Here is a 25,190-nt window from a genome sequence, read left to right on the forward strand (position 1 = left end):
TTCTCAAAGTTCACAACAGAAGCACCAAATTTGTTCAATTCATTCTCTTAGCAATTCAGCTTACCCTGCCGTCCACCCCCAGTGAACTTTCTCTGTGTAGACATTAGAGTCTAGAAGGCTGCTGAGTAACTGCTTTGGGAGCAGGGGGAGCTGAACTACTGCAAGAACAACTGGAAACAACGTCTCTGCTTATGCTGTAAACTTTGGGGATGAATTGATGCATAGTGCCTGCAGCAGCAGAGGCTCCATGGGGGATTGTTTTAAAGTGCACTTGCTACTTGTTACATATAATACTTGAACATTATTGCCTGGTTTGTAAATAATTGGCTTTATGTGATAAATACCTTCTGCTTATTACTTTCACTATTATAGCTGCTAAATTGCCTGTACTTATTAAAAACACTGTAACAAGATTATAATGCACATGGGCAAAAAAGCTTCTAATTAGAAGTCCTTTACAACAAAAGGGAATACAGTGCCAAATGCATAAATGCTTAGCTTTAAGTTACTTGGTTATTATTCTTTGTTTTATAACAGCTGCAGAATATGTATATATTGGTGTCGTTTTCATAAAAGCCTTGATTTAACTCCTTTGTAACTTATTTGCTTTAATGCATCACCAGATAGAAACAGTAGACTAGACAGTCTTACATCAAAGATAGTAAATGCTTTAAACCTGTAAAGAACCATTGTACAGCGTGCAAAATGAATTAAGATTCCTTGCACTCACCAGAGCAGTAATAAAATGTAAGGAGGAAAAAGAACCAGGAAAGATGTAGAAGAAAGGAGGCAGCAATACACACCGCTTATGATAAACTTTCAAGCACAGAGAACAAAAGACAGAAAAAAGAAAAATGTTTAAATCAAACAGTTACTACTACAGTGCTGCACAGATGTAACACAGACACAGTCAGTGACTGCTAACAATAACAATTCTCTTTCCTTATCCGCATTTTGTAGGATGCGGTCACTGTAAGCTTACACAAATCTACAAATTCTGCGCACAGAAATAGCAGACGCAATAAAGTCATTTCACAGACTAACTGAGCAGGATGATGTCATCGTACAAGAAGCAAGCATTATTACTGCACAATGAAATAAGCTGAACATTTTTGACAACAAGGCATATAGGTGTGCAAATATACAGATGGTGCCATGTATATGTTCACCCCTAGCTTCTAAAAATGTGTATGTAGTCATATCTTTAAGTGTTTTAAAGCTGAAATTCAGACAGTTATTAAAGCCACAAATAAATGCCGCTTGGCATTCATTAATACATCCTTAAAGTGATATTACAGTCAAAATGTTTTTAGGCTATTTAGGTTTAAAAGTTTTAGCTTGCTGCAGAATCAGCTGGTCCACTGAGCACTGGCTCTGATATCCTATTATAGGGTGGCTCCTTTCTTATGCAGGGTCCTGTGGAGCTACCCTTGCTTGTGCTAGTAAGCTGTGTGTGTTTGACCACAAACACACAGGCACAGCAAGGCAAGCCAATCTGCTGCTTCCTGCTGCTGTACAGTAGACAAAGAGCTGCTTGAGATCCTTCTGTTCATTAGGGTCTTATACTGGGCAGGAAGTTCAGGGAATCCAGGCTGGGAGAGTTGGAGCCAGCTGTTTGTAAAAATGATGGCTGTAAGTGGTTGGGCAAAAAATTAAATGCTTTGCTCGGCAATGTATATTTGTTTGCTCTGAATTTATTATTGAAAAAAGTTTGATAGTTTAATACTAGTTTAAGGGCCTAGGCACACTATCTTGTCATGGTGACACACAGCAACGCACATTAAATCAGTTCTAAATGGCACTCAAATCACCTTGTGACAAGTATGCCTTGCACTTATATCACAATGTGCATGCATTGCAAGGTGTGCTGCATGAATGGCCCTGCATCACACCAATATTATTAACTTGTCTTGCCGCAATAAGATGGTGTGAACGGACCCTCAAAACTCAAACAGTCTAAGAACCTAATGTTGACACATACAGAAGAGTGACCCTGTACAGAAGAGCTCACTAGGGGAGAGAGAAGTAGCACAAAGAGGCAATATGTTGTGCTGCAGCACAAGGAGTCGAGAGCAGAGCCAGACAGATAGCAGTAAGATGAGCCCATCAGCCTTCTGCTTCTCTTTTTACTGTCTAGTCACAGCATGTGGGTGGGGAGGGGACTATTAAATGTTCCTGAATTGCAGCAGAGTAAAATCAGGTCTCCTCCTTGCCAGACAGTGCTGTTTGATGTCACAGAGCTTCGTAAATCTCAGGACTGGGGACAGAAAAACAAACACTTTGGCCCGTAGATAGAATGTACTTAACTGTTTGCCTGGAGTTCAGCTTTAGTTTACATTTAGCTGGTGAAATGCAGGCATTTATTTTAATACGCAGAATGGGTTAGTTCCTTATGCTGCCTATGTTCTAGTATTATAGTAATGTGCTGCTTTATGAAAAATCAACATGTGTACAGAATGTGGAATAGAATGCGGTTCTCTAAGCCTATAGCCTGATAGACACTCCCAATATGATTGCAAACTGTCATAAAATGAAATGCAGGACATACAAATGCATATCTTCTTTCTGTGCCCCATTGGTTGAGTGATATAAGGTTCAATAGCATAACACTTTCCAAAAACAAATACACAGGAAAAGACATAGGTTCATGCAGCACTTCCAGAGACCGTCGGGTATTATTTTCAAATGGCAAGATGCATTAACAGCAGCAGTCCTGGAACATCTTGAAACGTTTTGCACTCAAGTGCTTAAAGAGACCATATCGCCAGGCCATTAATTTCAACAACATTTGCATAACATGACATGTACATTTTAACGTATAATGCATGTCATGTAGCTGTAGAAGCCTTGTATAGACATCCAAAAGCCACAAGACTGCAGTTGGGTGCTGCCATCTTGGATGTGATGTCAGCAGCCCCAGCAGACTCACTCAAGTAACACTCTATAGTATTCTCCTTCCCTCATTCACTGGATGCTACATAAAAGGTCATGTAGGAAGGTGAGAGATGGAGGAGCTTGGCCAGCACACACAGTAATTAGACACTCCCAGAGGGCTGTGCTAGATAACTGACTCTTCATGGAGTAGTCAAATTCTTTAGCATGTACAGAGGCACGTTGCAACTCAATAAAAAATGTTTAAGGAACAGGAAAACTCTACAACTAATCATTGAAAACACTTCATTTCTCTGTGCTTTTACTGGCATTTGGTTGGTGACAGGGTCTCTAAAATTGTAAGCAATTTAAAAAAGTGAAAGATATTTTCAAATGAGTCCAATAAGATTTGAGAATTAAATGTCACCTGGTTAAAAATATACATCCTTATCCTTGTGTAAAGCTTTGTGTATTGAGTCTATTGCCTAATGAGCAGAGATGTTTTCCGTAACACTCGCCCCTTGTCATTTGCCCTAGATTTTGAAAAAGATGTGTACCCTTTAGTATACTGTACTAATATATTTATTGAAATGGTGTCCCAAAGCATTATCAGCACCACTGTCACTAGTAGACTTCTTTAAGATGGCCAACTAACAAAAATATATATCATAGTCAAAATGATTTGTGCCTGCTGAGATCTGCCCTTAATATGTCCTCAGTATGCAAATGAGCAAACCCTACATATGTAAATAATAACTGTGCTCTGCGGAGATGAAGGAAGATAGTTATGTGAATTCCAGCATCCCTGCATTTGTGTGTGTTTTTTTTTTTTTAAATGTATGCTGCAAAGCATTTACTTGATATAGGGCACGCCATCATCTAGTAGCTGAACTGGATAATTGAGTCTCTAGAGAAGCAAGGGATGCCAGGTTTTATCTTTTTCTGCATAACTAAGGGCTGACTGTAATCATATGCAGACAAGGGGGAATCACACAGACATGCCGTATACATAGTAACATAGTATTTGAGGTTGTATAAAGACATACTGTAAGTACATCCATATACAGATTTGTCTGCATCGCACTGACTATTAAGTGCTATTCATAGCATGTGCTTTGCAGTGAAACACACGGGCATGCATGAAAACATACGTTACCATAACTTTGAAATGTAATTTGTTTTAGAATCCAAAGGGGGGAATTAGGCCTTAAAGATATTCTGCCGCCGAAAACATATGTCTTTTCAAACAGAAAGGTTTATTTCTGTAAAGCTGCACAGAAATTTTGTTAAGGGCACAGTTTAAGTGTAGAGTTATTTGCCAGATGAATATAACGCTCAATCTTGAGTTGGACCATGTACAAGACATTTCGGTTCTATCTCATTTCACCTTTGCATGCATGAATTTCAAGCCATAATTACAATGTTCTTCATCTGCACGGGCAATTATATTCTATTAATTGAAGTAAACGGGAAGCACAAGTAATAGCTATCCCAGACATCGTGAAATGAAACTGAATTTTGTGTGCCATCTTGTGGACAGCACTTGGATTAACAATCGGGTCTTTTCAATACACAGTATGTACAGGGATGGATTGCAAAATGCATTACAGCATAGAAGTCATCTTTCTCTGACCTGAGAGTATAAACTGATACCTCATTCGTTACTTTGGATTACTGCACTGGCTCATCATTGCTGCACTTTCTACTGATTTAAAGAGAAACTACATTTTTTGTTATCTTGTATTTTTATGCTGTCAACTTTTTATTTTGTAACTATCTACATAATAAACATTTATTACACAACAAAGTGTTCCCATAGCACTGTGGGTTATCTGAAAAGGCAGCACAGCAGAACAGCTTGCTTGGCAGTTCCCTTTGTCTGAAAATATTTAATATCTACAGTACCTGACCAAAAAATGTTTTTTTTAAATTCTACATAGTAACATAGTATGTAAGGTTGAATAAAGACCAAGGTTCATCCAGTTCAACCTATGTAATTCGGTCCTAAACAGACAAGTAAGAAAATAGGTACATTATACTTTCCCTTAAATAATTGAGAACATATATAAGTATACCGTATTTTTCGCTCCATAAGACGCACTTTTTTCCTCCCAAAAGGGGGGCAAAAATGTCTGTGCGTCTTATGGAGCGAATCCCTATCGCCCGACGTCCGGGACATGCAGTTTCGGGCGCCGGGCGAGTAGTTTTTTTGTACGTTCAGCCCTGCTCCGGACAAGCAGAGCTAAATGTACAGCGGGAGCCGCTGCTCATTTAATACAAGTGATCTAATCAGATCACTTGTATCAAATCGAGCGGCGGCGGTGATCGTGTCCGCGGCCCCCTGAAGTGGTTTTCCGGGTCCCCCGCTCCTCTGGGGGACCCGTGACAACGGCATAGGAGCTCACCATAGAGCCCACTGAAAATATTGAAAATAAAGGTAAACAAGAGATCTGTTATTAATTGCAGAGGCCACTGCAGGTCGGCGCATGGCAGAGCAGCACTCCACACAGGTGTGCGGGGACCTGAATGGAGTACACAGTGTACACTCCACGTCCATTAAAATTGAACATTTCAGCAGATGGGCTAGTGTGAACAAGCGCTTACAGGCAACAAGCATGCCATGTCATTGGAACTGATCCTTACTATAGCAAAGTTCTGATGGGTTTCATTGCTCTTAAAAAGTCTATGACAGTGTCTCTTCTTAAGAAAAATAACATTCAAACTATAATTGTATTTTAATGCTGAATGTTTGACAACACTGTAAAGTACCCAAATAATACCTCCTAGAATACAAGAAGTATGCTGTGTACAAAACTAAACAGTCCTTTAACTTTCCTTTTTAATTTGCAGCAGGAAATGTTTTACTTAATTTGAATGTACAGTAGGTTCTGACGAAGGGGCATGGCCCCAGAAACACGTTAGTCGTGGATTTCATGCAAGTAGAGGGACGCTTGCTCCTAACTGCATACTTCCGATGTGACTGTTTTCTGAAGTTCCCACAGCACAGATATATTTCTGTAATTCACAGGCTTTCAATCATCGTCTGTTTGTGAGTACCATTCTTACTTTTAACATATCCATTCATTAAAGGAGAACTATGAGGTGAGTGCTTTTCACTCACCTCATAGTTCTAGCCGACCTGTGACAATGAGACTGTCACAGGTCGGCTCAGTAGATCGGGAGGTGAGCGAACACATACCAGGTTCGCTCACCTCTCGATCCTGTCACGGCTCTCTACCGTGACAGGGGGAGGGGCTGGATTCCCCTCTCCCCGCTCTGATCTGCCAGCGCTGACTGGCGGAACGGACGGGGGAGGGGGCGGGTACAGCTGGCTCTGCCTCTAGATAGGCAGAGCCAGCTGTCACTCACGCAGCTGGGCGGATCCCTTCGTCTACTGCGAGCTGTAGCTCGCGGTATACTGAGCTTAGGGTAACGGGAGGACGCTAGTTTGTGTCCTCCCGTTACCCTAAGGAGAACTATGGGTAAAAACAATGACCCCATAGTTCTCCTTTAAAAAGACTTCTACACTAGAGAGGCGCACTTTTTTCTATGTTTCCAATAACAAAAAATGTATCTTATTTGTGTATCACTCAGCTGTAGATCCTCAAATTGTCTCTGAAGTGGTGCGGACATTGTCCTTCCTTCTGGAGGGTGGCTACATTTGTTCTCCATAGTCCCTGTGTGTTGTAAAGTAGCCACCCTCCAAGCTCCCCCCCCCATGATGGACTACAATCTCAATACAAATGAGTAAACTAAGCTTGAGACCATCACTGGAATGAGCTTGGAATGGTGGCTTCTTAAAAACAATCCCAAGTTTATTGTCACTTTAAGCCCAAGCATACTAAGCCTTTAGCAAGCATTGTTCATTGTGCAAGTTAGCAGAGCAACACAACAGACAAACCCAAAAATATGTTTAAAATGTTTTTAGAAGGCCTGGGTTAGCATACCCTATACCTACTTTACTGGCACACAGTCCTGCTTATTTTACGTTGAATAACAGATCCTAAAATGTGAAAACAACCTAAGGAGTGAATACATTTATTATAGGAGTAGAAACCTATTTAATATTGTCCAATACATCATTGCAATGTTTGCCATTATTATTACATTTATATACACCATAAATAAATTCCTGAATTGCTCGCAGATTACAGATGACACATGAGAATTATTTTTTGTCTTCTTTTAAATAATGAAAGGAAAACAAAACTGATTTGCTTCTCAGAGCAACCGAGGCACATTCATACCAGCCACTTTACATACTATACCTAATGTCTTCTTAAAACTATTTTCATATTAATAGTATTTCTCAGTGTTTGGTGTAGACGAAAAAAAATGTTTCTGAAATGTAAATATATGTAATGCGTTACCTGCTCAGCTACTTACTTTACAAGCCAAATTTAAGATGTTTTCTACCCTGTGCTCTGGTCTGAGGTTTACTGTAACATCATGATTGTCATAAAAATGGATGTATATAGGAATTTCCCAAGACCTTTCTTTCTGGGTGTCCTCCGGAACTGAATTATATATATTCAACAGCTCATCCACATGCTGCCAAGAAGAAAAGAAAAAGACATTAAGCGTTATATGCTGTCTATAAAACAGAATAAAGTGTTGACACAGTTATATACAGATATGTGATACCTATTCATATCATATAAACACGTGTGTTTGTGTGTGTGTAACAGTACAAGATAACATCTTCCAATAAGAGGTTTTAAATCAATTTCCCAGTAGATGGCACCATGGAACAAGGAATATTGAGACAACCACCTATTATGGAGCAGCATACTTATAACAGATCAAACATACAGTCTCAAATATATTTAATGCCAAACAAGGATGTTAACTTTTAAGAAACCATTGACTCCCACTTGCCTCAGAGTGGAGCTGCCGGTTGTCTTTTAATGTGGCCGCTGGCAGCCCTGGCATCTTTCTCACTTGGCACAGTGCACCTATTCTAGAAGCGCCCCCGCGCCATCTGCTGGCTATTATACGGAAAGCAGCACAAGCTTGTTCAAGTGTGCCAGTGACGACACCAGACAGCAAGCATTACTCAGTGCACTGGAACAGTGCCTGAGCAGAATGTTCCTTCTGATCCTTTGTGATGTCTTGGTTCTCTAATCTGTATTTCTTGCTGTCAGCCAGGCTGCAGCCCTGCCATGTATCCTGGATTCCACTGTATGTTTATCTCCTGCCTGTCCTGACCTGTGTTATGATGCTCATTGGAATTATTCCTTGCTTTCTGAGTCTAACCCCAAAGTTATAAACATAAGGTAGATGATAATTTACCCGATAGCACATATTTTTAGTTCTTAGTAAAATGTAAAGCGAACCTTGCATGAAATTACAAGGTCCGCTTTACTGACAGCCCCTATACCCTGAATTAGTGAATGCTGGCAAAAATAAAGCTTTGCGAGAAAAGATATTAAACTACTTACCTTGGACTTGGCTCTTACCCACTTCATTCCCGCCTCAGTTCTGCACATTGCAGGAGTACATTTTTGCGGTATTCCCGAGAACCTACCTTGCCTGGAAGGTAGTGACATCACTGATGGCTCCACAAAGTGGGAAGAAGCTGGGTCCAAATTTTGTATCCAGTGTTAACCAGCAGGGTTATTCACAAAAGGATGAAGCGTTTGGAGAAGGCAGGAGTTGTGAACAATCTAGGACAACATGGCTGAACTGGAAAGTGAGCTGAATTGGAGAATCTTTCCAAATCAGCTATGTTGTTCTAGATTGTTCACTTCTCCGGCCTTCTCCAAACTCTTCACCCTTTTGTGAATAACCCTGTAGGTGTTTTTTTTATTCAGGGAAGGAGGGCTGTCAGTAAAGTGAACCTTGTATTTTCATGTAAGGTCTACTATAAGCACTTTCATTTTTAAATGATTTTAAATTTTTTCACTTTTTATTTTTTAGCCACTTTTACGTTTTTATGTGCTTCCTGTACCATATTTCCACTAGTGTACAACCATTTTGTCGCACTACAAAACAGAAAGCAAAACCTGTATATATGAGGAACAAATACATAACTACACAACACACATAGCACCTCAACTATTTTTAAGTTCCTAAAACATAAAAACACATCCAGAACAATATGCACATTAAAGTGCATGTAAACACCCCCCCAAATGTCTTTGTTTCAGTTTAGTTCCCTCTCACGTTATTTTTTTGTGCCCGTCCTGTTTTGAGATTTTCTTTCACTTCCTGTCCTGGAGATGAAACAAGGATTGAGAGGAAATCTACCGAAAGTGAAGGTAAATCTCCTCTTAGACAGTTGTCAAGTTTTTGCTCTGGATGCACTATACTTTAAACATGATTACACTCCAATGCAAATAAAAAAATAAAAAAAGTTTCCTTTCAAAAACAGTAAGAGGCACAGGGTCAAAACTTCAATAAGGCATACAGCAACATTTAACAAAGCATTTGCACACTGCCTTCAATCAGAATCCTATTATCAGCCCAACTTTTGAGGAAAGATACAAATTGTATAGTTTTTATAATTTGATCCAACAAGAATACAAATAATATTCCTTAAAGCTAAACTCTGGGGGATAAAAATAACTACCTCTAATGCTGTGTGTCCCATTGGTGGACGGCTGCTGCATTAGGTAAACACTCTAACTCCCATTCATGCCAACAACGTTGTAAGCGATTAACTTCCTGCGCTGGAGCCCCAGGTCTAGTACAATGCATGCATTGAAGAACTGTGAGGCGCTCACTCTCCACCTCGCCCATTCAGAAAGGCTCTTACATTTTTTTCAAAGAAGTCAAGCTGTTTTGCGATTGGATGAAAGGAGGTCATGATGTTCATCCACCCCTCCTCCTATTCACCTAGGCATTCTGACGCTCAAAGCTAAGCGCAGCAAAACGCTCAAGACAAGGAATCTCATTTGCTTGTCTTGAGCGCAACAAAACGCTCAAGACAAGGAATCCCCTTCATTTCCATGGCCCCTGTACACACCTGGGTGTTTTGTTGTACTTACGTTTGAGTGGCAAAATGCCTAGGTATGAACAGGGACTTAATCACAAGTCATTATTTTACAACATAGCCAGTTAACGAGTGTATTAGTCCAAATTTATACCAGCTGATCCAAAATAACTTGTTTAGCAGTGTTGGTCCAGATTTTATATTTAAATAGAAATTCTCTGATATTTTATTGAATTTTCAGACTGGAAGGCGTGGAACCTTAGTATAATTCAAAGGCATTAGACACTGAGGAAACAGTTATGATGCTAAATGCAGTACACAGCAAAGAAACTGGATATAGTCTCTGGGTAATCAATTTATGTGCATGTAGTGTGAAACTGCTTAACTAATTTATGTTTAATTACCTTTGGCAATCACAGATTCCTTGTTACAGCCAAGATATATAACCAATCTTATGCTGCTTGTAGAAGAAGTAGACCAAAAAAATGTAATTTAAAATTTATGTAAAGCTAAAAATGTTTTCGAATTTTGAACAGAGTGGGGAAGTATAAAAACCCATCAGGTGTTTACTGCTCCTCGAAAAACTTCACTTGCTTGGCCTCCAAGACTCTGTTCTCTCATGGTTTTACTCCTACCTATCTAAGTGCTCCTTTAGTGTCAAACTCCAAATCTAAACTCCTCCTCTCCTCTTTCTCTTTCCATAGGGGTCCCTCATGGCCCTGTCCTTTGACCCCTTCTCTTTTTGATCTACACCTCCTCCCTTGGTCAGTTGATAACTTCACATGGATTCCAACACTATCGCTATGCTGATGACTCTGAAATATTTCTCTCCACTCCGCAACTCACCCCTTCGGTTTCCTTGCACGTCACTAATTTACTAACTGACATATCAGTCTGGATGTCACAACAGTATTTAAGCTGAGTCTTTCAAAAACTGAGCTCATGCTATTTCCTCCCCCAGTACACCTTCCCTCAACTATTTCATTGAGATTGATAACACAACTATCCATCTCCCCCGTGCCGAGGTGCTAGGTGTGATCCTTGACTCCAACCTCACCTTTCTGCCCCTCATCCAATTACTATACAAATCATGCTACCTTCACCTTCCATCTCCTTCATCTCCAAAATATGCCCCTTCCTCACCAATAAAACCACAGAGCAACTCATCCGCTCACTTGTTATCTCTTGTCTCTAATATTGCAACTCCCTACTTATTGGCCTAGCTTTACACAGGCTATCCCCCCTTCAGTTTATCATGAATGCAGCTGCTAGACTCGTTCACCTAACCAACCGCTCAGTGTCTGCAACCCCCCTCTGTCACTCCCTCCACTAGCTTCCAATCACTCAAAGGATACAAATCAAACTATTAATAAACCTCTTACAAAGGCATCCACTACAAAGTATTGCCCTAACCATACCCCCTGCTCCTCCTGGAAATGCCTGCTCTCTAGCTACCTCAACAACTCCTCCCATGCTCTCCTTTAGGACTTCTCTAGCATCTCTCCCATCCTCTAAACTCTTTCCAATCTGCCTTTAGGCAATCCCTAAACACTCATCTCTTAAGGGCAGCCTATCCAACCTCAACCTAACCACTAAACTATCACTTTCTCAAACAACACAGCTACCACCTCTTGTATCACTTGCCCCTCCCTTTTAGTTTGTAAGCTCCCATGTGCAGGGCCCTGCTTACTATCTTGTCTTGATCTGTATTGTAAATGTAATGTCTTCCTTATTTTGTAAAGTGTTGTTCCAGCAGAAGGAAGGGAGGAAAGGAAAGGAGAAGTTCCAGGAAAAAGTGAGGGGACATCTTACAAGGGGGACACATGTTCTGGTGACAACTGTTAAAGAGGGGACTTCCCCTTATTTACCTTAGAGTTATTTTTATTTTCCCATTTGTCTCTGGGACAAGTGAAGGGAAATATCTCTAACTGGATACAGAGCAAAAACAAAACCTGACAGGACTCGTAACCATTTAACACCCTATCTAAAATTAAAAAAAAAACAGTTTCACATAAACCTTTAACTCTTCAGGACTCAATTGTTGGGATATCTGCACTTGGGTTCCTAGGTCTGTATACCTAATTTTATTTTTTTAAGAAAGCAGCAGGAGGTGTGTAACATAAAAATGTGTACGGGAACAGAGTGAAGTATTGTAGAAGGAAGAATTCACTACTGGAGTATCTAAGACATTCAGAAGGCAAGGCCTTGACTTAGCCCACCTTGATCCATCTACCTAAAACATTTTTGAGTGGATTGCACTATTAATTGTATAAAACAAGAATCTGCTAGAGATCACTCCTTCTAAGTTCATTGACATCTAAAATTATTTATAATTATCTTCTCTTAGAAACAAGGAGGATTCTGACAAATCACGGAATATAATTGGCACTTCATGTCTATAGTAACACTTCAAATTATATTTTGTCAAATTGGCTGAAAGTCTTTTTTTTATATTTTTTACTTTTCTTTGCCTTTTAATAAATATACAAGAAAAACTATGCCTCACTGATGAATAAAAAGTATTGAAGATATTTCTGAAAAGTCCATAGCTAAAATAAGAAAATGGCACTAGAGCTTAACCCATTAAAGGTTGGATTGCAATATAATTTAGCCAAGATTGTTTCCTGCTTGGGACTAAAGTGCAACAAACACCTAAAAGATGCAACAAACCCTTAAAGACAAACGAGACTAGAGGTAAACAAACACCATAAAGATGCCCGGGACCATAGTGCAACAAATGCCTAAAGACAATTGGACACACTGGACCGTAGTGCAACAAGTGTCTAAAAGACACCTGGGATCACAGTGCAACAAACACCCAACAAAGAACAAAAATATGCAACCATAGCTCAGGAAACAGCTAATGGATACAAGTTTATTAGTGCACAGCTCTAACCACACTGGTACCACTTCGGAATGCATGATTAAAATAACCAAAACATCTACAAAATGTGTGTGCTTATGTTTCTAAGTAACCCAAAACAGCATTCTGTTTCTAGTATGAACCACTAGCAGCCTATTATTCAATAAGATGGAGCCATATTGCAACAAATGTCTTAAAGGTCAGTACAACAAGCACAACTCTTACCACACTGGTTTCATTGCCTAATCCACATTAAATGTGGAACTGAATGTGCTAGTAAGATAATCAAATCTATGAGATTTCAAAGCTTATGTTTCTATCTATCCCTAAACAGCTACTACATCCAATTTCTAGTATGCAACATTATCTGCCTATAGTTCAAAATACTTTTGTAGCTCTGCCTTAAATGCTATCACCCCAACTTAAACCCTAGAATATATAAAAAATAAAGTGCATCAAAACCTATATGAACCAAAAAAGCGCATATACTGTGAAACAATGCAAAATCTCCTATCAATTAATATAAGTGCTTAAAATAATTCCCTAGATAATATTCCTTTATCAATATCTCTAATAAAAGACATGTATATACATTATTAAATATCGTATTCCAATGTAGGGTGCACATTGAAAAAACACCAGTCCAAAAACTGCATCAAGTCTCAAAAGTCTTTAGCCCTAGTTCACACTTAGGTGTCTTTGAGCAGTTCGAAAAGCGCTTTTAACTGCCCAACACAAGAAATCCCATGATTTTCAATGGCCCTGGTTCATACCTGAGCAGAAAACCGCCTAGCAGGAAAAACGCAGAGAAACGCCTAGCAGGAAAACACCAGACGCCTGAAAATATACAGGAGCCTCTTTGGGCAGTTAAAAGCACTTTTCCTCCCCATAGACTTTGTTGGAAATGCCCAAAAACGCGCAACAGAAGCATGTTGCGCGTTTTCGTGAGCGTTTTTGCGCGTTTATACACGCATTCTTCCACTGCCCACAATGGTTTATGAGCTGTCAATCAAAAAGGGCTTAGGGTAAAAGCTACAGGTATATGAAAACGCACCATTTTTGTGTGTTAATACTGTGCTGGTATCTATGATTGCACTAGCATCATAGCAGACTAAGGAATCAGAGAAATCAAAGGAAAATCAAAGAATAATGAGCAGTGATTTGCCTTATGCCCAACAACTCCACAGGACACTAAGAACATTTAATAAGATTGGAATCTGCATTTCTTTTCTACAACACATCCATTTTTTTAAGCCATTCTACCCACACACCAGAGTTACTTAATAACACTGTTCAAACTGGGGGCGGAAAAGCAAGAGGAAGCCAGCAGCAAGGCTGCCGCTGACGAACATAATTCTGTCACAAGAAAAGCAACCAGGCTACATAATCTGTTAGCTACATATACACTTTAAAATGGTTTGGGGATTGTATAACGGATAACATGAGAATGTTCTGTATTTGGCTTCATTTCTTACACTCTATAAAATGCCACAAAGGGCATTATAAAGCAGCAGGGAAAGGATCCAGTGCTATTCTAAATTTCCTATTACAGAGCAAGCATCTTAAAACTTAAAAAGGTATTGCTACTGTAATCTATGTATAAAGCATATCTAAACCCAAAAGCAAAACAATATTACATTTTGGATTAGCAGCTCTTAGATGTGGGGGCTGTGTTGTTTTTTTTTAGCCTTTTTTTTTCTGCATTTGGCCTGGTGATCCAGCTAGTATGTCTGTTACTTTTCAACTTCCATTAATAGACCAAGCTGTCCAGCAAAAGTGTCAGATAGAGGGTTGAAACAAATCATTTAACACTGACACGGTGCTTACAATGGTCGGCTTTTATGTATGTAACACCTTTATCCCAAATGTAAAAAAAAAAAAAACTATTGCTGTAGCTGTGTTAGCTGGACTTCTGATTTAATTTGTTAGTCAAGTCCATCTCAATCTGCTAGTCCATCTACCACTACCCTCCCTACAGGTTGACAATTCTGCTGTCCAAGGGTGGCTCTGTTGCTTCTCCATAGAGTTGAAATGTGTTACTGGCCAGACCATTAGATGAAAATATGGGGAAATAAGCTTAAAAAAGAAGACAAATGAGCTGCCACATTTAAGGGTTGGTAAGCGGCAAAATAATACATATTTGGTTTTGGGTTTAGATATGCTTTAAAGATTACTGAAATCATATTTTCCTTTTAGAAATTATTGCTCAGCTATTGTTTGGTCAATACGAAGAAGACAAACAAGACAAAAACAATCTCTCCTGCCTCAGGGGAGCCAGTCCCACATTCCTTAGGTCATAGAAGTCTCCCGCAGGCCCCACAACTAGCCCAGTCCAGGTGTATGCAAATAAATCTAAAGAGTAGGATTCACGATGCTCACTGCTATAACCTATTACTCTCTGTTAATTAGATATTTGGAAAATCTTATAATTCTTATGAAACAAAGACCAAAAACACAAATACTACAGTGTTACTGCAAAGCTGAATTAGAAACATTTCTGATAAAAAAATTTAAAAAAATTCTACAAAATGTCCTTTGTTTACCATGCCATGAAAAATAAGCCACACTGGTTATACCATGCCTATTTTACAATGCTGTTAGACCAACCATGCTACATCTAATAGTAGAACAAGCATGCAGTATCTTTGTAGGTCCTCAACTGTTTAGGTTCTCTTCTTAGCCTACAAACTTTACTTTTTAAGTGATTTTCCACATCTTAATGTGGGAGCTGTAACTGCTTTATTTGAAATGTGCTTAATGTAGTCATCTTTGATTCCTTAATTGGCACTCTCCAATTCTGCCCACACTCTCTCCCACAACTGCTGCTTTAACTTTAATTTTATTAGCTATGCACTGACTAGTGGTATTAATGAGTTCTAAAAGCTCTTTCCAGGTTTGCAAAAGTAACAAAAGCAGTGCCCAAAGTACTATTATTGCTGTTGTTTATGTACAGCTAATGCAGATTATGAAGCATGGCATGGCATATAGCCTGAGTAGGATAAGCCCATAAACACCTGTAAGTGTGTTGACCAGAGATCTAGAGACAGAAGATGCTATAGAAAAAGCAGCTGATACTAAAGGTTTTCACTGCAAAACGAAACACATGTTGAGACAAGATTGTTATACAAGGCTACTTTATTGACCAATTTAAGAATGTTACATAGTTACATAGTATTTGAGGTTGAATAAAGGCACAGGTCCATCGAGTTCAACCTTTGTGTGTCTGTGTGTGTGTGTGTGTGTGTGTGTGTTTGTGCATGTGTGTGTATATGAGTCACTGTGTGGTTTGGTATTTAAGAGAACCTGTACCCTTGTACAGGTGAAACTCGAAAAATTAGAATATCGTGCAAAAGTAATTGCAGTAAGTGCTCCAAAAGGGGCCCAAACCAAGTACTGAGTACATATGCATGCTTGTACTTTTCAGAGGTCCGATATTGTTCTATGTACAATCCTTGTTTTATTGATTGCATGTAATAATCTACTTTTTTGAGGTTGTGGATTTGGGGTTCTTGGGGTTTTCATGAGCTGTAAGCCATAATCATCACAATTATGACAAATCATGGCTTGAATTATCTTGCTTTGCATGTAATGAGTCTATCTCATATATTAGTTTCACCTTTTAAGTTGCATTAGTGAAATAAATGAACTTTGCACGATATTCTAATTATTCGAGTTTCACCTGTATGTTATGGTCTCTGAGGAAGGTATCTAAATGATTTTTGAATGATTCAATACAATTTGTGTATGATGATTCAATGTTCACACAACTCTCACACAAACAACATGGATTTATGAAAGACCATTCTTGTCAGACGAAACTGTTAACATTATTTGAGGAGGTGAGCAGCAATCTAGATGGAGGATGGCCATCTAGACGTGGGCTTTCTGGATTTTGCTAAAGCGTTTAATACAGTACCCCATAATCACCTAATTAGCAAACTATGTTCTATGAGCATTGATGAAATGGTGTGTAGTGTACATTGATAAAAACCTGCTTACTGGAACGTGTCCAGATAGTATTGATAAATGGCTCATTCTCTAAATGGTCCCGGGTCATGAATGGCGCGCCCCAGGGCAGTGGCGTCACTAGGGGTGTGCAGCCTGCACCAGGGTGGCACCATTGTAGGGGGTGACCCCAAAAGTACTGAGTCACTCCCTCTGAAAAGTCAGGCACTTGGCCATGGACCAAGAGCCCGGCAGTTGCTTGAGAAAGGAGGGGACCCGGTGGCATGCCTTATTCTTCTGGGCGAACGTCTCCTCCTTTCTCTGCTGGCGTCCATCGGCAAGATGGCCGCCAGCAGGTAACAGCCGCCCCGGGTGGCACCATTACTCAGTACGCCCCTGCCCCAGAGTTAAGTCTTAGGGCCAATGCTGTTTAACCAGTTTTTTTTTAAAGAAGAACTATGAGATGAGTGATTTCCACTCACCTCATAGTTCTAGCCGACCTGTGACAATGAGACTGTCACAGGTCGGCTCAGTAGATCGGGAGGTGAGCGAACACATACCAGGTTCGCTCACCTCTCGATCCTGTCACGGCTCTCTGTCGTGACAGGGGGAGGGCTGGATTCCCCTCTCCCCGCTCCAAACTGCCAGCGCTGACTGGCGGAACAGACGGCAGGCAGAGGCAGAGCCAGCTGTCACTCACGCAGCTGGGCGGATCCCGTCATCTACGTCGGGATCCGCTCAGGCTGCGGCGTCACAGTATACCGCGAGCTGTAGCTCGCGGTATACTGAGCTTAGGGTAACGGGAGGACGATAGTTTGTGTCCTCCCGTTACCCTAAGGAGAACTATGGGGAAAAACACTGACCCCATAGTTCTCCTTTAATGCTTTTGAGGTTGCTATTAATAGTTCTATTTCAGTGTTTGTTTATGATACTAAAACATGAAGGATAAAAAAAATTGACCTTAACTACTATGTAACTCTGACAAATGTATAAAGATTTACTTTAATTATCCAATCAAATGCAGATGAAATAAGTTAACAGGGATTCCCTTTTCACATGAAGGATAACTGAAGTGAATCTTCACATATTTTATTGCGCGAACATTGTCAAGTCCTTCAGTAAATCAGCCTTAATGTTTGTAATGTGTATCTTTGACTTTACGGTTGTCTTTTCCTTTTTCAGGTTATTATCTGATTACAACAATGATAACAGTTGTCTTTATGGTCATCAAGGTATACTATGCACAAACTCCAGGATATAACATTTTATGAACCTTAAAATCCCCCTTTCACCTTTTTTCATTTAGGGTCACCATATACAGTACTCTTCTTAGCTGTGTGGTCACATGACAGCCTGCATCATCCTTTCTCTTTCTAATAAGGTTTGGCTGTAGGACGAGATCTTCAAAGCACACATCAGTGGCGTGCCCTGGCGCTTTGGAACTATGGGGTCTATTCACTAAGCTGCCGTAGGCAGCCAAGTGAAAGACCGACCTGAAGTTCGGCTATTCACTTCAGGCTGGTACGGCTGATTTCAGCCGTATATTGGCTGAAATCAGCCGTACATTGGGTGGCTTCGCATGGCATTGGGTCGGCCGAACATGTAGAGCATGCAGCAGTGAGTGAATAGCCGAATGCAGCCGAGCGTCATTCGGCTCGGCTGTTCTGCTCGGTCTCTCTGTGGGACCGAGCAGAACAGAAAAACAGTTAAAAAAGTAGAAAAATACAAATAGAAAACGATTGTGCGGAGTTAACAATGACAGCCCTACAGTTTTCTATTGGCCGGCGGTTCTGCTGCCATCAAAAAAAAAAGAGAAAAAAAAAGCCTTACTCTCCCGGGCGCTCCAGGAGTCTCCTCAATTTGCAAGCCCAGAACAGAAACACTGCTTTTCCTTTTTTTTTCTTATTCTGACACGGAGCCGTGTCAGAATAGAACAAAACTAAAACTTTTTTTGGCCATAGGAATGCATTGCTATTTTCCTATTGGCTATTTCAATTTGCAATAGCCAATAGCAAACTAGCATTGTACCCGCCCTGGGGTACAATGCTAGGTTGGGGTGGGTGCAATGCTAGTTTTCTATTGGCTATTGCAAATTGAAATAGCCAATAGGAATCTAGCAATGCATTCCTATGGCCAAAAAAAGTTTTAGTTTTGTTCTATTCTGACACGGCTCCGTGTCAGAATAAGAAAAAAAAAGAATAAGCAGTATTTCTCTCCATGGCGGCCGGGAGCGGGAGACTCCCGGAGCGCCAGGGAGAGTTTGCTGCCTGGAGATCGGTGTCCCTGGTTAGCTGGTAACCAGGGACACTGATCTCTCTGCAAGTGGCTGGAGCCAGCCGTAAGATCACGGCTGGCTCCGCCCAGCTGTCAGAAGCAGGCTGTCGGCCGGCCAATTGTCGGCCGCTCGGCCAGCTTCGGCTTTCCGAGCCGAGGCATATGCGTTCGGCTTGACTGAGCCGCTCGGCCAAGTTCGGGAGCTGTACGGGCTATTGTGAATAGGCCGTACAGCAGCCCTTCGGTTCTACTGAACCGAAGGGGTCCTGGGGCCGAAGCTAGCCGAAGGATCGGCCGAAGCTACGGCTAGATCCTTCGGCTGCTTCGTGAATAGACCCCTATGTGTCCCAAAATGCAGCACAATTTTATCACTGTTTTTGGGCAGCCAGTACAGGCTAGCTAGAGGTTATGCTAGTGGCAGTCGTATCATAATGTCACCCTCTGGACCACAAGGGGTGTGTTCATGACACCCGTGCCAGGAAGGAAGTAGCTGGGATGACTGTGGTTGTCACCTAGGCCAGAAATAAGGGGCCAGCTTAGCTTACCCATGAAGATTTGATGTTAAGAAAAAAAAAAGATGAAGCAAGATTTTTAAGAAAGAAGGAACTGAGCTGGATAACAACCCCTTATACAAGCAATGGAATAAAACAGACAGAGCTGGGTTTTAGTATTTGTATGTCTTCCAATGATGGAATTCAATATTTGGAATATAAGCCATTTTAAAATAAAAATGAAATACAGAACTGTTTGTAAGCCTGTGGGACAGCTATAACAAAATAAAGGATGATTGTCATGCTAGTTAATCTGTAAAACACACCACTAACATTGATCTTGGTCTTTTCACAATACACACTTTTTCTTATACAATTGCAATGGAAACATGTTATTATACTTTCCTGAAATGATTTCAAAACTGTGGTTTAAAAGCCCATCATTTAATGCAATCTTTCCTTCTGAAGAAACCAAGCCACACGAGAGCTAAATATTTATAGTGTAGCCATCATGACTAATATCACATCTCTCTTCCACCCAAACATGTTATTTCTATTTCTATATTTGTGCCTCATAAAACCTTTCCAAAAAGTTAGTGGTTTATTTATTATGTTCTCCCTGATTACCTGTATTTGCCCTAGGATTCTTTGTTTGCTATACCTATCACATTAATATTTTTTTGCTTTTTGGATGAAAGTAATAAGGGTTAGGCTGGGTTCACACCTAGGTGGCACCTTTTTTGCGCGTTTATAGCATGCGGTTATGTGCGTGTTTATGCTCGTTGTGCACATTTGTACAACGCGCGTACATGAAGACACGCGTTTTGATTGACAAAAATGTGCTTTTCGAACTGCTCAAAAACTCCTGAGTGTGAACCAGGGCTTAGAACTTTTGTCAGGTTTTTGTTCATGTCCCCTTTGAGAAGATTCACCCTAAGGTCTTGCCATAGTTTTCCTTTCATGAGAACAGAAAGTGAATGAAAATAAAAAACCTAAACCTTCCCCAGGTTCCTCCACATACTAGTAATAATCAAAAATCACTGCGCTGGGAATGAGTGACTCGAAATCTAAATAACTAAATAGACCAGCAGCAACTTTGTGTATAAGTGAGTCTATTATGTGGCAAATAAGTTGCGCTCGGTCTAGTTGTGAATGGATGTGAAAGTGCTCTCTCAAAACCCAAAGGGGGGAGATCACCTTCAGAAGGTGATCTCCCCCCTTTGGGTTTTGAGAGAGCACTTTCTCCTCCACATACTCACTGCATCCCAAAGGGCTTTTTAAACCATGTTGAAATTTCGACTTTTTGAAATGCAGAAGCTTATCATGCCTGAAGCATCCCGCAGTGCCATGTGGGCACCAATGAGAGGTGCCCACTTTGCATTATATCCTACTGTTTTCTGTAGGTTTTCTGTAGGCCAAGAAGGTAGAAACTAGGTTTGGGTGAGTTCTGGGCTGCAGCACGGATGTATTTCCAATTAAAAAAGATTCCCACTAGCTACTTCCTATAGCATGCTTGAAGATGGTACACAGTAAAAGAAGAGCAACCTGATTCTAATATTTGCCAATATTACGAACATACAAAAAGAACCAGGTTCCACAAACTTAAATCAAGACTTGTATCCAGTCACGTCCATTTAGAACAGGGAAATATTAAAGTGATATAAAAGGCAAACATTTGTTTCCTCCGCCCCCATGTAAATGTTAGCACTTACCTTAAATGATGTATTTTTTTCCGATCTTCCTCTTCTTTCCCCATGTTTTCATCTGTCCCTTCAGAGGTGTGACGTCACTCCGATCCGGCGCTGACTGCTCTGTCTCTCTGATCCAGTGGTGTCTGCAGGCAGGTGCACGCGTCCATAGACTTACCTTGCGTCTCTGCTCATCTCCCGGCCGAGAATCGGAACTGCGCATGCGCCAGCCCCAAGATCCTTTGCGGCCGTACAAGCAGTTCCTGATTCTCGGCGCGGCAATAACGAGGTAAGTTTAAAATGATTTTAAGCGTTTTTTTGTTTTTTTTTACACTTCTTGCCTATATCTACTGCATGATAGCAGTAGATATAAGCAAAAAAAAAACGGAGGGTTTAGAACCCCTTTAACCAGGATACAGGGGGCAGGTAAAATTACTTGCCACTTCCCGTTATGTAATCTTAGTGGCAAATATACATTCAGTTACATCACAGCACCAGGGTCACCTTCTAAAAGAGTTTTGTATAGATGACACTTGCCTCCATTCCTTTAAAACTCATCCACGCTAAGATATTCTGGTCAGATGGTAACTCTGCCCCTCCCGTCTCCATAAGATCTACCCTCAGGTCTCCACTTAAATGATGTATTTTTTTCCGATCTTCCTCTTCTTTCCCCATGTTTTCATCTGTCCCTTCAGAGGTGTGACGTCACTCCGATCCGGCGCTGACTGCTCTGTCTCTCTGATCCAGCGGTGTCTGCAGGCAGGTGCACGCGTCCATAGACTTACCTTGCGTCTCTGCTCATCTCCCGGCCGAGAATCGGAACTGCGCATGCGCCAGCCCCAAGATCCTTTGCGGCCGTACAAGCAGTTCCTGATTCTCGGCGCGGCAATAACGAGGTAAGTTTAAAATGATTTTAAGCGTTTTTTTTGTTTTTTTTTACACTTCTTGCCTATATCTACTGCATGATAGCAGTAGATATAAGCAAAAAAAAAACGGAGGGTTTAGAACCCCTTTAACCAGGATACAGTGGGCAGGTAAAATTACTTGCCACTTCCCGTTATGTAATCTTAGTGGCAAATATACATTCAGTTACATCACAGCACCAGGGTCACCTTCTAAAAGAGTTTTGTATAGATGACACTTGCCTCCATTCCTTTAAAACTCATCCACGCTAAGATATTCTGGTCAGATGGTAACTCTGCCCCTCCCGTCTCCATAAGATCTACCCTCAGGTCTCCAACTTATGTTGGCGATGTTATTCACAACCAGGGGTGATGCTCCATATTTGGTAGACCTGCCCTGGTGTTTATCAGTTCAGTCATATGGCCCTGGTCATATCAGTTCAATAACTATCCGAACCCCACAGGTGGCCCTCCTTTCAATGATACCAGGATCCATTGCTTCCTCTAAAAAGGGATTACTTTGCTTTTTCCTTGTGGCAGCTAGGACGGTCATACCGAGACACTGGAGGTCATTGGTCCTTCCGTCCATGAAGGAATGTGCTGAAGAGATGCAATGTATTTGTCGGATGGAAGAGCTCACAGCCAGTATTCACGATTGCCATCCTCAATGTTATGAATTGTGGACCGTATGGCTGCACTTCTGCACAACTGACAGGTTTCGCTTATTGTTGTCAACCAAGTTCTCTGAACAGTTAAAATGCCACATATTTGGGAGGCCTGGGCTCTGTTGCACACCTTCATTTACACACTTTTCTTTCTTTCTTTGTATTTCCTTTTCCCCCTTTTTTTCTTTTTCATTACTCTAGATACATTAGGGATATTTTTGCATTGTGCAAATGCGGACTAATAACCCAGCAGTTACAGGAATGAGTTAAAAGAGAAATATGGGGTAAGTGTTTTTCCCCATAGTTCTCTTTAGGGTCATGGGAGGACATATACTAACCTCCTCCTGTGACCCAAAGCTCAGTATAGCTGCGATATACTGACAGCGCAACAGCTGGGATGGATCCTGACAATACTGTTGAGATCCACCCAGCTGCGTGAGTGACAGCTGGCTATGCCTATCTAGAGTCTATACTCCAAAGCTCCACATTACCCTGTTTCCCTGAAAATAAGACCTACGCCGAAAGTAAGACCTAGCACTATTTTTCAAGATTCCTGCAATATAAGACCTACCCCGAAAATAAGACCTAGTTTGGTGGTAGCATGTGACGGGGGAACTTGAAGAGCAGGAGAGATGGTATCAGCCTGCAGGGACACATTGTATTAAGGGCATGACAGGGGACTCCCCCCAGACAGCACAGTGACAGGGAGCACTCCAGTACCATACTTCACCTACTGCTGTCCCCCTGAAGGCACTGCTTAATGTAATGGTACTGTACTGTATTGTGTACCAGTAAATGGTACCGTACTTTACTGCGCTGTCCACAGTCTGATGTCCCCACTGCTGCACCGCTGGTACCGCTGTCCCTGATGGCAAAGCATGCCAGCGCTGTAGAAAGCAAGGCTGCGGCGGCGGAAGGAGCAGAGCCGCATTAGCAGATATTCCTCTATAGCGCCAGTTACTGTGACAGGCGGAGTGATACCAGATAACTTTTGGAGTGCTGTGCATGAATAACTTTAGATTGTTGTACATTTTGTTGCACAGTAAAAAAAAAAATAAGACATCCCCTGAAAATAAGACCTAGTGTGTTTTTTGGGGCCAAAAAATATATAAGACAGTATCTTATTTTCGGGGAAACACGGTATACATTCTCCTATATGTTATAAATATCACGCCTCCTACTATATAGTATATATCCTGTCTGTGTCTGTTGCCCCACCCCTAGACTCAACAGACAAGAGACTTGTCACAAACTCTTTTTTGCTTGTAAATTATAAAAGGATGCTGTTTAGGTAACTGCAGCACTATGTTTAATAAAATGGGCACATTGTAAGCGTCAGGAGAAAAAGTAAAGCTCCAACTTTAGGATTATCTTCTAAAGTCCAACTACCATCACCTTGTAATACCTATGTACTTACCTACATCAACCAGTTTATACAATAACAACTGTCCATGAACACAGAATGACTGTTAGTGTTTGTAGTTTCATAAACTGCCACGTCTACTCCAACTTTCCCAGAGCGGAGAATCCCCAGACCATGGTTGTACATGCTCTAGCTTATTTTAGAGCACATAAAACTATCCTTTAACAATTAAGAAGAACTATGGATGAACAACTACTCTAAAACGTCCAAGTACGTGAGGAAACAAATGTGAATCCAAGGCATATATTACTTCCAGTCGTGTAAACTGCTTTCCACATACCAAGACATACACGGCTGTAGAATAAGCAACTGACTAATGTCCATTTTATGTATTGTAAGATAGAACAAGGCACACAAACCAGGCACAGAGCTGCAGCAAGCGTGGCCTACAAGTCCATTACACTGCTCTGTCAACAAACTTCCCTGTGCTATGACAGCTGCTTTAGAACTAATCCCCCCTCTCACAAACGATGGTTTGCACAGAGAAAGGTTTTCTATTGCAAACTAGCAATCTAGAACAAATGTGGTATGCTGGCTATTCCTGGCAGCTCCAAGTACAAAGCCACCCTTTTAGTCTACAGCGATCTCTCTGTCTACTTGTGGTAATCAGGGTGGCTTACTTTAACTCACAATGTCAAGGCAAACCCAATCTGCAGAAAAATGTTGGCATAGTTGAACAGCTTGCTTGCAGAGAATTCAGGATAGACATATCCTTTATAATAGCATTAGCTTCACAGACTAATGACCACTATCAGCCTGGCTGTTGACCTTAATTTCCTTTAATTTGCTTGTCACTGATCTTTGTAAATATTTGCAACATTCAATTGTTTAAGCAAATTACACTCGAGAAAGACTTATGTAAAACTTGTGAGCTCTTACATTGATACATCATTTCTAAAAAAAAAAAAAGGGCATGTTTTCCTTCTCATGATTAGTATCCTGTGATTTTTTTTTACCAGCTCATTTGTTAGACAATACGGCAGCACAACATGAACTAAGTTGTCTAATGAAGAATTTTTTTTTCCACAACGTACATAGAATGTCACTACCAGCAACAAAAAGTATGATGTGTATCTTTCAGCTGTAACCACTTATTAAAAGTAACAAAATCTTACATTATTTGATTTCTAAAGC

The 25,190-nt window shown here is 40.8% G+C and overlaps 1 protein-coding gene across 1 annotated transcript in view; it reads right to left on the reverse strand.

Moving 5' to 3' along the window:
- The window catches only part of TIAM2 (T-cell lymphoma invasion and metastasis 2), a 166,306-nt gene that overhangs the window by 73,289 nt on the left and 67,827 nt on the right, over nt 1-25,190 (reverse strand). Inside the window, exon 11 of the mRNA XM_018561444.1 lies at nt 7,258-7,422. Coding sequence (XP_018416946.1) covers nt 7,258-7,422 — 165 coding nt within the window. The remainder of the gene's footprint in view (nt 1-7,257; nt 7,423-25,190) is intronic.

This window comes from Nanorana parkeri, unplaced genomic scaffold (genome assembly GCF_000935625.1).
Source record: "Nanorana parkeri isolate BGI_ZX_2015 unplaced genomic scaffold, ASM93562v1 scaffold524, whole genome shotgun sequence".
Taxonomy (NCBI): domain Eukaryota; kingdom Metazoa; phylum Chordata; class Amphibia; order Anura; family Dicroglossidae; genus Nanorana; species Nanorana parkeri.